This window comes from Schistocerca cancellata, chromosome 10 (genome assembly GCF_023864275.1).
Source record: "Schistocerca cancellata isolate TAMUIC-IGC-003103 chromosome 10, iqSchCanc2.1, whole genome shotgun sequence".
In the NCBI taxonomy this organism is placed as follows: Eukaryota; Metazoa; Arthropoda; class Insecta; order Orthoptera; family Acrididae; genus Schistocerca; species Schistocerca cancellata.
Genome location: NC_064635.1, coordinates 216,952,769 through 216,967,259, shown reverse-complemented (window position 1 = coordinate 216,967,259; position 14,491 = coordinate 216,952,769). Strand labels below are relative to the sequence as shown.

Below are 14,491 nucleotides of genomic sequence, written 5' to 3'. Positions count from 1 at the left end.
TGGTGATCCCTTGATGCCTCAGAACATGTCCTACCAACCGATCCCTTATTCTAGTCAAGTTGTGCCACAAACTCCTCTTCTCCCCATCTAATCTTCAGCATTCTTCTGTTGCACCACATTTCGAAAGCTTCTATTCTCTTACTGTCCAAACTATTTATTGCCCATGTTTCACTTCCATACATGGCTACACTCCGTACAAATACTTTCAGAAACGACTTCCTGGCATTTAAATCTATACTCGATGTTAACAAATTTCTTTTCTTCAGAAACACTTTCCTTCCCATTGCCAGTCTACATTTTATATCTTCTCTACTTCGACCATCATCAGTTATTTTGCTCCCCAAATAGCAAAACTCCTTTACTACTTTAAGTGTCTCATTTCCTAATCTAATTCCCTCAGCATCACCTGATTTAATTCGACTACATTCCATTATCCTCATTTTGCTTTTGTTGATGTTCATCTTATATCCTCCTTTCAAGACACTGTCCATTCCATTCAACTGCTCTTCCAAGTCCTTTGTTGTCTCTGACAGAATTACAATGTCATCGGCGAACCTCAAAGTTTTTATTTCTTCTCCATGGATTTTAATACCTACTCCGAATTTTTCTATTGTTTCCTTTACTGCTTGCTCAATATACAGCAGGGAGAGGCTACAACCCTGTCTCACATCCCATCCCAACTACTGCTTCCCTTTCATGTCCGTCAACTCTTATAACTGCCATCTGGTTTCTGTACAAATTGCAAATAGCCTTTTGCTCCCTGTATTTTACCCCTGCCACCTTCAGAATTTGAAAGAGAGTATTGCAGTCAACATTGTCAAACGCTTTCTCTAAGTCTACAAATGCTAGAAACGTACGTTTGTCTTTCCTTAATCTAGCTTCTAAGATAAGTCGTAGGGTCAGTATTGCCTACCAGTTTTTCCATTTGGCTGTAAAGAATTCACGTTAGTATTTTGCAGCTGTGACTTATTAAACTGATAGTTCGGTAATCTTCACATCTGTCAACACCTGCTTTCTTTGAGATTGGAATTATTATATTCTTCTTGAAGTCTGACGGTATTTCGCATGTCTCATAGATCTTGCTCACCAGATGGTAGAGTTTTGTCTCTCTCCCAAGACTGTCAGTAGTTCTAATGGAATGTTGTCTACTCCCGGGGCCTTGTTTCGACTCAGGTCTTTTAGTGTTCTGTCAAACACTTCATGCAGTATCATATCTCCCATTTCATCTTCATCTACATCCTCTTCCATTTCCATAATATTGTCCTCAAGTACATCGCCCTTGTATAGACCCTCTATATACTCTTTCCACCTTTCTGCTTTCCCTTCTTTGCTGGGAACTGGGTTTCCATCTGAGCTCTTGATATTCCTACAAGTGGTTCTCTTTTCTCCAAAGGTCTCTTTAATTTTCCTGTAGGCAGTATCTATCTCACTCCTAGTGAGATAAGCCTCTACATCCTTACATTTGTCCTCTAGCCATCCCTGCTTAGCCATTTTGCACTTCCTGCCTATCTCATCTTTGAGACGCTTGTATTCCTTCTTGCCTGCTTCATTTACTGCATTTTTATATTTTCTCCTTTCATCAATTAAATTCAATATTTCTTCTGTTACCCAAGGATTGTAGCCTCTCCCTGATGTTATTCAATCTGTATATTGAGCAAGCAGTAAAGGAAACAAAAGAAAAATTCGGAGTAGGTATTAAAGTCCATGGAGAAGAAATAAAAACGTTGAGGTTCGCCGATGACATTGTAATTCTGTCAGAGACAGCAAAGGACTTGGGAGAGCAGTTGAACGGAATGGACAGTGTCTTGAAAGGAGGATATAAGATGAACATCAACAAAAACAAAACGAGGATAATGGAATGTAGTGGAATTGAGTCGGGTGATGCTGAGGGAATTAGATTAGGAAATAAGACACTTAAAGTAGTAAAGCAGTTTTGCTATTTGGGTAGCAAAATAACTGATGATGGTCGAAGTAGAGAGGATATAAAATGTAGACTGGCAATGGCAAGGAAAGTGTTTCTGAAGAAGAGAAATTTGTTAACATCGAGTATAGATTTAAGTGTCAGGAAGTCGTTTCTGAAAGTATTTGTATGGAGTGTAGCCATGTATGGAAGTGAAACATGGATGATAAATAGTTTGGACAAGAAGAGAATAGAAGCTTTCGAAATGTGGTGCTACAGAAGAGTGCTGAAGATTAGATGGGTAGATCACATAACTAATGAGGAGGTATTGAATAGAATTGGGGAGAAGAGGAGTTTGGGGCAGAACTTGACAAGAAGAAGGGACCGGTTGGTAGGACATGTTCTGAGGCATCAAGGGATCACAAATTTAGCATTGGAGGGCAGCGTGGAGGGTAAAAATCGTAGAGGGAGACCAAGAGATGAATACACTAAGCATATTCAGAAGGATGTAGGTTGCCGTAAGTACTGGGAGATGAAGAAGCTTGCACAGGATAGAGTAGCATGGAGAGCTGCATCAAATCAGTCTCAGGACTGAAGACAACAACAACAACAACAACAACAACCCAAGGATTTCTACTAGCCCTTGTGTTTTTACCTACTAGATCCTCTGCTGTCTCCACTACTTCATCTCTCAAAGCTACCCATTCTTCTTCTACTGTATTTGTTTCCCCCATTCCTGTCAATTGTTCCCTAATGCTCTCCCTGAAACTCTGTACAACCTCTGGTTTAATCAGTTTATCCAGGTCGCATCTCCTTAAATTCCCACCTTTTTGCAGTTTCTTCAGTTTTAATCTACAGTTCATAACCAATAGATGGTGGTCAGAGTCCACATCTGCCTCTGGAAATGTCTTACAATTTAAAACCTGGTTCCTAAATCTCTGCCTTACCATTATATAATCTATCTGATACCTTCTGGTATCTCCAGGTTTCTTCCATGTATACAATTTTATTTCATGATTCTTGAACCAAGTGTTAGCTATGATTAAGTTACGCTCTGTGCAAAATTCTCAGGCGGCTTCCTCTTTCACTTCTTACCCCCAATCCATATCCACCTACTACGTTTCCTTCTCTTCCTTTTCCTACTATTGAATTCCAGTCACCCATCACTATTAAATTTTTGTCTCCCTTCACTATCTGAATAATTTCTTTTATCTCATCATACATTTCATCAATTTCTTCATCTGCAGAGCTAGTTGGCGTATAAACTTGTACTACTGTAGTAGGTGTGGGTGTGTGTCTATCTTAGCCACAATAATGCGTTCACTATGCTGTTTGTAGTAGCTTACCCGCACTCCTATTTTTTTATTCATTATTAAACCTACTCCTGCATTACCCCTATTTGATTTTGTATTTATAACCCTGTATTCACCTGATCAAAAGTCTTGTTCCTCCTGCCACTGATCTTCACTAATTCCCACTATATCTAACTTCAACCTACCCATTTCCATTTTTAAATTTTCTAACCTACCTGCCCGATTAAGGGATCTGACATTCCACACTCCGATCCGTAGAATGCCAAATTCTTTCTCCTGATAACAATGTCCTCTTGAGTAGTCCCTGCCTGGAGATCCGAATGGGGGACTATTTTAGCTCCGAAATATTTTACCCAAGAGGACGCCATCATCATTTAATCATACAGTAAAGCTGCAAGCCCCCAGGAAAAATTATAGCTGTAGTTTCCCCTTGCTTTCTGTCGTTCACAGTACCAGCACAGCAAGGCTGTTTTGGTTAGTGTTACAAGGCCTGATCAGTCAATCATCCAGACTGTTGCCCCTGCAACTACTGAAAAGGCTGCTGCCCCTCTTCAGGAACCACATGTTTGTCTGGCCTCTCAACAGATACCCCTCTGTTGTGATTGCACCTACGGTACGGCTTTCTGTATCGCTGAGGCATGCAAGCCTCCCCACCAACGGCAAGGTCCATGGTTCGTGGGGGGGCTAACTATTATATTGCATTGTAAACACTTCTTTCTGCAACAACTGTATCACCTTCTAAGTTTCCAATCAAAACTTCCTTGTTAACAGAAAAGCCTCTTTCAACTGCTCTGTTTCCTGAAATATGTGTAACAGCTTCTGCACAAACTTGATGAAGTCATGGTTCACACTTTGCAGTAAATTCATCAGAAAGTAATCAAGTTTGTCCTGCTTAGGATTGAGATGTTCAGTTGTTTTTCAGAATATTCACAAAATTTGAAGTATTCTCTCTTTACTATGTCAGCTGTTGATGGAGTCACACATTTTTTTTGACACACTGTCTTCCAATGCAATTGTCATTCGAGAATTTCTGAAAATAAACCTCTGCACACCTTTGGATGATAAACATGAGCCATCTTTGACTATCTTTAATTTCAAAAGAATCTTCTCTGAAATTTTTATACACAGACTTCTCAAATTACCTGTGCACTTATTTCTGAAAATAAGGATAAACTTTTCTATGTAGTTCTTGCTAGCAGCAGTGGCAGTATCTACATTAAAGATTTGTTTTAAAACATTTTTTGGTAACAGTGTTTTGTGTGTGTGTGTGTGTGTGTGTGTGTGTGTGTGTGTGTGTGTGAGAGAGAGAGAGAGAGTGTGTGTACGCGCGCATGCGTGCTTCAGAAGAAGGCCTTTTGGCCAAAAGCTCACATGTTTAGGAGTCTTTTTGGTGTGCCTGTCTGTTACTCAACATTTCTTCTGTATGGTGGCAGTCTATTCTGCTCACAATACTGTCATTACCAAATGGTTCAAATGGCTCTGGGCACTATGGGACTTAACATCTGAGGTCATCAGTCCCCTATTGTCATTATCCCATCTTGTATTTTCCAGTGTTTCAAAAACTTCTATGATTTTCACAAAGCTAATCAGAGCTGCATGCATGGCATACTTGTGTATTTGCTGGTTCAAATCTAACTATATAGAACTCTTGCATTACTTTTATTTGGCTTCTATATTTATTTTCATACTGATACACTGATTATCACTTACATTTATAGTCTCATACCTTTTTAATAAAAGTAATATTTCTTATTCATAAGTAATAACTAAATGAAAATGGGAGTATTCATGATAAATAAAAATTCTCTCTCTCTCTCTCTCTCTCTCTCTCTCTCTCTCTTTCTGTGTGTGTGTGTGTGTGTGTGTGTGTGTGTGTGTGTGTGTGTGTGGGGAGGGGGGGTTGTTTCCTGTGCCAAACAAAACTATTATGAAGTGTTATTTTACATGCCCACTCAATATACCAGTGCCAAATTAGTCTAGTGCAATCTTTGTTTTATAAACATATATTAACGGGGAGAAAGAAACACAAAGAATAATCAGAACTCCAGCAGTGACTAAGCAGCACTTCTGAGTGGCAGTAGCAGTCAGCGTGGGCCTGGGCAAGTTTCTTTGCTACTGGAATATACTGATTATTCTTTGTGTTTTTGCTATCCCTGTTAATACATATTGATAAAATGAATATCGCCCTGGACTAATTTGGGACTGCTCTATTGAGTGGGCACATAACATTCTCATTTAAAAATAATTTTGAATAATTTTGTTTGCAATGGGAAACTAACTAATGCTCTGTCGACGATGGGTGCCAAAAGAAAGATGTGGTGAGCAGAATTTGTTTGGACTGGACAAAATTGCAAATATCTGCTCAAACGGCAGAGAAAAGTCGCCTGACAACTCTTAGGAGGGACACCTGATACACAGAGTGGCAATAATTAAACAAATATCTGCTCAAACAACAGAGAAAAGTCACCTGACAACTCTTAGAAGTGACACCTGATATACAGAGCGGTAATAATTAAACTTTTCCCCCTATGAAAATCGAGTGGACACAGGACATTGTGGAAACATTTGTAGCAACATGCTGGAGAGAAACAACAAATAAACCATTGAAAGAAACACATTTTAATTTCAATATGAGAGGGTAACATTTGTTAATTGCATACCATGTTTATGTTCAGTGTTACAAACATTGTTCCATGTGATGACCATCTGCATCCATGATCTGGAATCGCACTGGATATACCATTTCACACTGTTCACAGTACTTTTTGAATAGTGAAACATGGAATGTTCAGATGTGTGTGCCACAGCTCATGCACTGCTCGAAAACTGCACATTGCAACCAGGATTCTCAGCCATTGCAACAGTAACGCCTTCAACCATTTGTGCATAACTGACCATCCGGCTTTCCCACAAGCAATTCCCAAATCACCAGTAAATTCAAACTTCCGAACCATAGTCCTCAACCCTTGTGCAGAAACAGGACATTTCAGTTCTCCTTTAATGTGCTGATACTCATAACGAATTTCAGCACTATTGCTGTTGTTTCAATAAAACAGTTTCATGAGTAAAGCCCTGTTCATCCTGTCCAGATCCATGTTGACTGACTGCAACTTTAACACGTGCCAATACTTGTGTTTCATCCCTATGTCGTCATTCTAGTAGTGGCGCCTAATACAAGTATTACCATGTCACCTACATACACTTCATCTGTCAACACATGCTTTCTTTGGGATTGGAAGACAGATGTGAAAATTACCGAACTATCAGTTTAATAAGCCACGGCTACAAAATACTAACACGAATGGAAAAACTGGTAGAAGCCGACCTTGGGGAAGATCAGTTTGGATTGAGTAGAAATGTTGGAACACGTGAGGCAATACTGACCCTACGACTTATCTTAGAAAATAGACTACGGAATGGCAAACCTATGTTTCTAGCATTTGTAGACTTAGAGAAAGCTTTTGAAAATGTTGACTGGAAATCTCTCTTTCAAATTCTGAAGGTGGCAAGGGTAAAATACAGGGAGCGAAAGGCTATTTACAATTTGTACATAAACCAGATAGCGGTTATAAGAGTCGAGGGGCATGAAAGGGAAGCAGTGATTGGGAAGGGAGTGAGACAGGGTTGCAGCCTATCCCCGATGTTACTCAATCAGTATACTGAGCAAGCAGTCAGGGAAACAAAAGAAAAATTTGGAGTTGGAATTAAAATCCATGGAGAAGAAATAAAAACTTTGAGGTTTGCCGATTACATTGTAATTCTGTCAGAGACAGCAAAGGACCTGGAAGAACAGTTGAACGGAATGGACAGTGTCTCGAAACGAGGATATAAGATGAACATCAACAAAAGCAAAATGAGAATAATGGAATGTAGTCGAATTAAATCAAGTGATGCTGCAGGAATTAGATTAGAAAATGAGATGCTTAAAGTAGTAAATGAGTTTTGCTATTTGGGGAGCAAAATAAATGATCATGGTTAAATTAGAGAGGATATAAAATGTAGACTGGCAATGGCAAGGAAAGCGTTTCTGAAGAGGAGAAATTTGTTAACATCGAGTATAGATTTAAGTGTCAGGAAGTCGTTTCTGAAAGTATTTGTATTAAGTGTAGCCATGTATGGAAGGGAAACATGGACGATAAATAGTTTAGACAAGAAGAGAATAGAAGCTTTTGAAATGTTGTGCTACAGAAGAATGCTGAAGATTAGATGGGTGGATCACATAACTAATGAGGAGGTATTGAATGTTATTGGAGAGAAATTTGTGGCACAACTTGACTAGAAGAAGCGATCGGTTGGTAGGACATGTTCTGAGGCATCAAGGGATCACCAATTTAGTATTGGAAGGCAGCATGGAGGGTAAAAATCGTAGAGGGGGACCAAGAGATGAATACACTAAGCAGATTCAGAAGGATGTAGGTTGCAGTAGGTACTGGGAGATGAAGAACCTTGCACAGGATAGAGTAGCATGGAGAGCTGCATCAAACCAGCCTCTGGACTGAAGACCACAACAACAACAACACTTCATATGAAAGTATTACCTTAAAGTAGACAGGAGCCATGTCTCCTGCCTCTTTTGGAACTGGGACGCACTCCAGCACCATGTGAGGCATCTTGCTCAGGTGTACTGCCGTCTCAAAGAACACGACGTCCAGTCCTCGCCCCAAAAACATCGCCACCAGGGCCTTGCGAAATCTCTGCAATAAGGAGAACATATAAATTACTAAAAAAGAACATCTTAAAAATCTCAAAATTACTCTTTCACACTTTGGGTCCTGAGACATAGTGAATAAATCTGCACCAAAAAGCTGAAGTGATATGTAGCACCTCAAGGGAGTAATTCATATCCTTATATTTTCTTACAACATAACAATACTCACAACAGCAGTAATTTATACAATAAGAAAATAATAATATAAAACAATATGTATAGTACATAAGTTCAAATATTGTAGGTTGGTTTTATTTGTATTGGGCACATGGAGAGCCACATTAAATGGCGACGCTCTTCTTCAGCACATACTGGAGATTGTGGCTGCTTAGTGAGAGTAAATATTCGCCTGGATGCAGCAATTAGTATTCTGCAGACCACCATTCTGTCCTGAAGATGTGCTGTTATATCTACAATGCTAGAATGTTTTAATGGAGGTTAGATGAGCTTTTGAGGAGATTGATCTTGTATTTGAAAGCATTAACATATCCGATTAGTAGGGGTTACTGAGGTATGAAAACGTATCACATGTTATCTTAAAAATGGTGACAAAAATTCATTCCTAAAATGTCAGTATTATTGAAAAGAAAGATTGCTACTCACCATACAGAGACGGCACTGAGTCATCAACAGGCAAGATGAAAGGAATGCTACACGTTTTAAGGTTTTGGCAAAATGGCCTCCTCCTGCAACAGAAAGTACACAGACATTCACGCACCTCACAAACACACATGACCACTTGTGCGCTTGTGTGTGTGAGTAATGTGAATGTATGTGCATTTTCTATTTCTGACTAAGGCGTTTCGGCCAAAACCTTAAACATTTACGAGTCTTTTCTTTATGCCTGTCTACGACTCAATGTCTCCTCTAAATGGTGAGCAGCAATCTAACCTTTCATAATATTGTTGTTCTTCCATACTGGACTTTACACTGTTTCATTCCTAAAATGTGGTGTACAAAAAATAGTGCTTTTTGAATATAAAGCAGTCACTGCAGCTTTGGTGATGGTGTCCAAAAGATAAATGTGGTTAGTACATCATCATACAACTGTTATACGAGTGTAATTAAATGTAACCAACAATACTAGCAACAGCTACACTGCAAAGTCTTGCTATTAACATCTTTTGAACTACTGCACCTGTTTGAAGGTACCAGTATAGTATTAACAATAACATTATTGTAAGTGGCATGTAATACTTTGTTCTTTTATTGATATGTACATTCACAAAATGATTTACTGATAACCTCTTTCTCTTTCTCTCTCTCTTTCTTTCTTTTTTTTGGGGGATGGGGGGGGGGGGGGTGGGAGGAGGAGGATAATTGGTCACAAATACACGTACTTAATTTCGCAGAATGCAACTTGATTTCCTTTTACAGATTATAATTTAATAATGAGGCACACAATTTGTCTAAAACACAACAACCTCTTTTGGGATATGAGCCTCTGTTCAGTACATTGTAATGCAGAACAGGGCAATTTTTAAGGTGCTACTTTACTCTCACTATGCTGGTAATGTCACAGATATCCAGTCAGTTTCATACCTCTCTGAGATCACACTACAGATTATTTTTGTTTCTGCCTATTCCTTAATTCTGCTTCAACCTTTTCAAAGAAATGATTTCAGTCAATAGTGTGGAGAATCTTGATGTATCAGGTCAAGGTTCAAGGTATCTGCTCTATGCATAATCTCCACAGACGGCTGACACATACTGCATTGATTCTTAATGTTTTCCTTCTGAAAAATCAATATAACTTTCTTCAAAATAATGAGAACCCATAACCAATTTCATTCAAACTTTGTCTCATCGGGGTCTACTCAGAAGCTGAACAAGCTGAGACCAAGAGAAAATGGAAAGGAATGGCGGAGAGGATGCACCTGTAACTGTATTCATCTGCCTTTTGGTCAAGTTAGTGGCACCTGAATTTTTATGGGTGTAAGCCCCAAAGAAAGCTTCCAAGTCGCCATTTGGGCACATGAGGTGGTCACCACAATGGGGACAACTATTTGGAATAATTAAGCCTGATAATAGATACACTTTGTATTTCTCCAGAATATTATGATGAAAAATATAAAAATGGGACAAAATTAAACAATAATTCTTCAGTGTGATACTTTGGGTCTGACATCAGACATAAAAGAGGTAAGAAATTATAGAATTCTGGCCTGAGCTGCCAGAGTTGGCAGTCAAGCTTATGTGTAAGCGTCTTTTTAATTGTGTCTGTATGCAGCTTAGCATGTTATCTTGACGGTAAGTAGCAATCTGCCTTTTCCTACATTGTTAATACTATGTACTGTAATATATCACACCTCCCCTGATTGTGACATTACACTTCTTATTAAGTTTTGTGATTCTAGGTATTGTTTTTAGAGTATTTTTCTCACATAAAGTATTTCTTACTATCAATTAGGTGACAATTTGAACAACTTCATATCTGCAACCATCTCATTTACCCTTGTCTTAAAATAAAGGAACAAGCCAGATTTCATTCATCTTCTCCTGGTAGCTGTGGAATAGAGAGGATGAAAAGAGAGGTTAATTCACATCTTTGTACCATGCGTAGCAGGTCTGGCAAAGTGTGGCTCACGAATCATTCCCTGCCAGTGAGCACTTCCCCCTCCAACTGAACTCGTGTGTTGTCGTCATGGCCTAGCTGTTGCCTTTGGTTCACCCGTTTATCAGCAATCGAGTGGGGCATCGTCTCTTCGGGTGTTTCTTTAAATAGTAGACTGTTGCACCTTCATTCGCTGTCCAATTTCAAAGAGGCATTGTTATTTCATTAGTAAGCTTGCTCTTGGTGTTTACTCTCCTGAATTTTGTGCTATTGTGTAGGCTGTCACTGGCTATTATTCTGATTTCGATACTGGTTTTTACCGTGACTGTTTTTCTATTAGGGTCCTTTAGAATATGAAACGGAAATAAAACTGAAAAAATATGTGTACAATGACAAGTGAGGAATTACGTACTTTCTTGTAACCAATTCTAATGAAAAACCCTAATGTTTCATATGTAAAAAATGTGTAGGTCAAAACAAAGGTAGTTAATATTTCTCAACATTTCTTTTCGTTCCATGAAACAACACACAGGTACTACCCTAGTGACCAGGGCTGGTATGAGAACATTTTTCTACACAACTGACTTATTATTTGCTCCCTTCTTCCCGTCACCCTCATACACTTTCACTCGTTTTTGTTACTAACTGCGATATACACTGTGTGCAAATCTTGCATTTGGGTGGCCCTCTTGGCACGGCACTCCCAGTGGCCACTACTAATTGTGATACATCCTGCTCAGATACCTTATAATTGCCGTGTCTCTGACAACCCTCTTAGCTCGATGCCCCAAAGAATGGCTCGTGTCATTTAGCCCTTAAGTCAGCCCTGCGCATGACGAATAATGTGCTTTTAGTGGGTAACTTAAAAAAGGTTTCCTGAATGATCAAGTCTTAAAGAAATGATTTTAACTGCATCATATGCAGTAGGCTTCAAATTAGCAACAGCTCCAAAATGCTACAGGGATAGCTTACTCATAAAATAATGTCCAATAGAAAATAACAAAAGCATTTGGTTAAGATGATGCCTCTAAGCACTTTATAACAGCTGCTTCATCAACTAACACTGTAGAATGTACATTTTTGGGATGGAAGATAGCACAGAAAAAGAGACTAAAAACAATGGTTAATATTATTCCTGTTGTGTGGACAAGAGTGATGATTGGACAGATGTTCATCAGCTACTAATTTTTATCTGCTTAATAATGGACGACTTTATGTGTTTGAAGTATTATACACTTTAGCTCCATTGCTCAGAGCCACAGGGTTGGATACATTTAATGTAGTTAAAAGGTGTGTTGATAAAAATTTGCGGTTTTAAAAAATGATGTGTAATTTGCACCAGGTGTGGCCAGTGCTGAAAATGATTTCATTGGTCAATTAAGAAAACATGGAATAAATTATTTTCACTGCATTATACATATTGAAGCACGAAATGGGCAAAGTGTCTGAATGCTGTCCACAATGAAAGATGTAGTGAAAATTATGGACGTAATACTCAAAAGAAATTGATCACAGTCTCATTTAAAAATTAAACAATTTTTGGAAAAGTTGATGTGGAATATGGAGATGTATTTCCTCATTTGAAATTCATTGCTTGAGAGCAGGAAAATGTTTAACTAGTCTTTTTCCCCCTCTCCCACTTACTGTTAGATAGAAACCTCTCAAGTTTTGTGAATAAAGAAGTGAAATTGAATATTACACAATCTGAAAATAAGCTGAATGATTAACTTTTTTAGCAGAATTCAGACTTCTAACAGATTTTGATTTTACAGACCATTTAAATAAATTGTATTTGCATTTGCATGGAAAGCAATGCACTATTTTCGGTATGTTTTTAGATATTAATGGATTCCAATGTAAACTTACATTGCTTAAATTGCAACTAAATGAAAATTTGTACCCTTTCCTCAGTTGCTGCGAACTGAAGCAAGAATACATGGTGTATACAGGGTGTTACAAAAAGGTACGGCCAAACTTTCAGGAAACATTCCTCACACACAAAGAAAGAAAATATGTTATGTGGACATGTGTCCGGAAACGCTTACTTTCCATGTTGGAGCCCATTTTATTACTTCTCTTGAAATCACATTAATCATGGAATGGAAACACAGCAACAGAATGTACCAGCGTGACTTCAAACACTTTGTTACAGGAAATGTTCAAAATGTCCTCCGTTAACGAGGATACATGCATCCACCCTCCGTCGCATGGAATCCCTGATGCGCTGATGCAGCCCTGGAGAATGGCGTAGTGTATCACAGCCGTCCACAATACGAGCACAAAGAGTCTCTACATTTGGTACCGGGGTTGCGTAGACAAGAGCTTTCAAATGGCCCCATAAATGAAAGTCAAGAGGGTTGAGGTCAGGAGAAAATGGAGGCCATGGAATTGGTCCGCCTCTACCAATCCATCGGTCACCGAATCTGTTGTTGAGAAGCGTACGAACACTTCGACTGAAATGTGCAGGAGCTCCATTGTGCATGAACCACATGTTGTGTCATACTTGTAAAGGCACGTTCTAGCAGCACAGGTAGAGTATCCCGTATGAAATCACGATAACGTGCTCCATTGCGTGTAGTATAGTACATACTGACGAAACTAAAATGAGCTCTAACATGGAAATTAAGTGTTTCCGGACACATGTCCACATAACATCTCTTCTTTATTTGTGTGTGAGGAATGTTTCCTGAAAGTTTGGCCGTGCCTTTTTGTAACACCCTGTATTTTTCATGATTTACTTCTTCTATTGATGAGGTCTCCAGTGTGTGTCGAAGTCATACACTTTACAAAAATCCAATGAAAATTAGTCTTGGAAATGTTACAAGTGATCCTCAAAATGAAGTGTGCAGTTTACAAAATGATCCATTCATGTTATCCAGAAGAGAAAGAGGCAATTTATGAAGTCGTGCAACAAGATAGGTACCCAAAACTCGCAAACTTCGCTCTTATAGTAAAATCTATTTTCTGGTCAACATATATTTGTAAAAGTACATTTTCTTCAATGAAGAACATTAAATCTGTTCAGTATAATGCAGTGACCAATGAGTCACTCAACCGTCCGCTCGGTTTTGGTGCAACACAAATTAAAATGAATATCGCCAGAGTTTGTCGAGACCAAGTTAAATAAATATTTAAATATATCATTAATGTATGTGCAACAGTACAGGACAAATATAGTTTATGTCTTATGACATTTATGCGCAGAGTGTAGACAGGGATCACGATCCACAATGGCTCACAGTACTGGTTAATGTAGAAGAGTTTCAGGGGGAAGTACTTGCTGGAGGGTAACGGCTCATGAGCTGTGCTTTGCCAGGTTGATGTATATCAATAAAAATTAGAGGAGACACAGTATAATGCAGGCAAAGCGGTCACAAGATATCTTTTGTCAGTCTCAGCAACAGAAAAAGAAATATGACAACACTCATTTACATACAGGGCACCTCAATAAAAAACACCAGTTTAAGAGATATGAGCACTTGTTAATCTCCACTAGTGGGAAACAGGCCTCTTCTAGTGAACAAGTGGTCATAGCTCTTCAGGTATGCACTTTAGAGCCCATGTTTACTGCACTTTTTTTCTTGTTTTGGTTCATACTACCTCTTCCCAAAATATGGAAAGCAAAGAGCTTGCAGTAGAAGAGGTCTTTTTCTCCTGTTTTGGTTTATGGAATCTGTCTTTAAAGAGTGTGCATTTGTGTGTGTGCGGGTGGGGTGGGGGGGCATCCTTTATATTTGAAAGGGATGTGCAGGCAAACTGAATGCTGCCTACATTTTCCGGGAAGGGAGCCTTACTTAGAGAGGTGTCAGGTCAGGTCGAATGCTCTCACTTGCAGAAGCATCAGCCTTCTCTCTTACAGAGGTATTAGGGCATTAAAATGACAGGACCTGGTATCTGTCTCACTTATCCAAGATCATCCTTGATTAAATTTCCCAGGAACCAGTGACCTCTGTTGGTTTGATGAAAAAAAACACTGTTTGGATCACCATTACTTTTTAATTTTTATATTAATGGTG

At 38.8% G+C, this 14,491-nt stretch overlaps 1 protein-coding gene across 5 annotated transcripts in view; it reads right to left on the bottom strand.

Moving 5' to 3' along the window:
- The window catches only part of LOC126106578 (CWF19-like protein 2), a 217,646-nt gene that overhangs the window by 73,006 nt on the left and 130,149 nt on the right, over positions 1 to 14,491 (bottom strand). For all 5 annotated transcript variants that reach the window (XR_007523369.1, XR_007523368.1, XM_049912923.1 and 2 more), the window contains exon 12: positions 7,752 to 7,907. Coding sequence is in view for 3 of the 5 variants with exons in the window: in XM_049912923.1 (XP_049768880.1) it covers positions 7,752 to 7,907 (156 nt within the window). In the remaining 2 variants the exon portion in view is untranslated. The remainder of the gene's footprint in view (positions 1 to 7,751; positions 7,908 to 14,491) is intronic.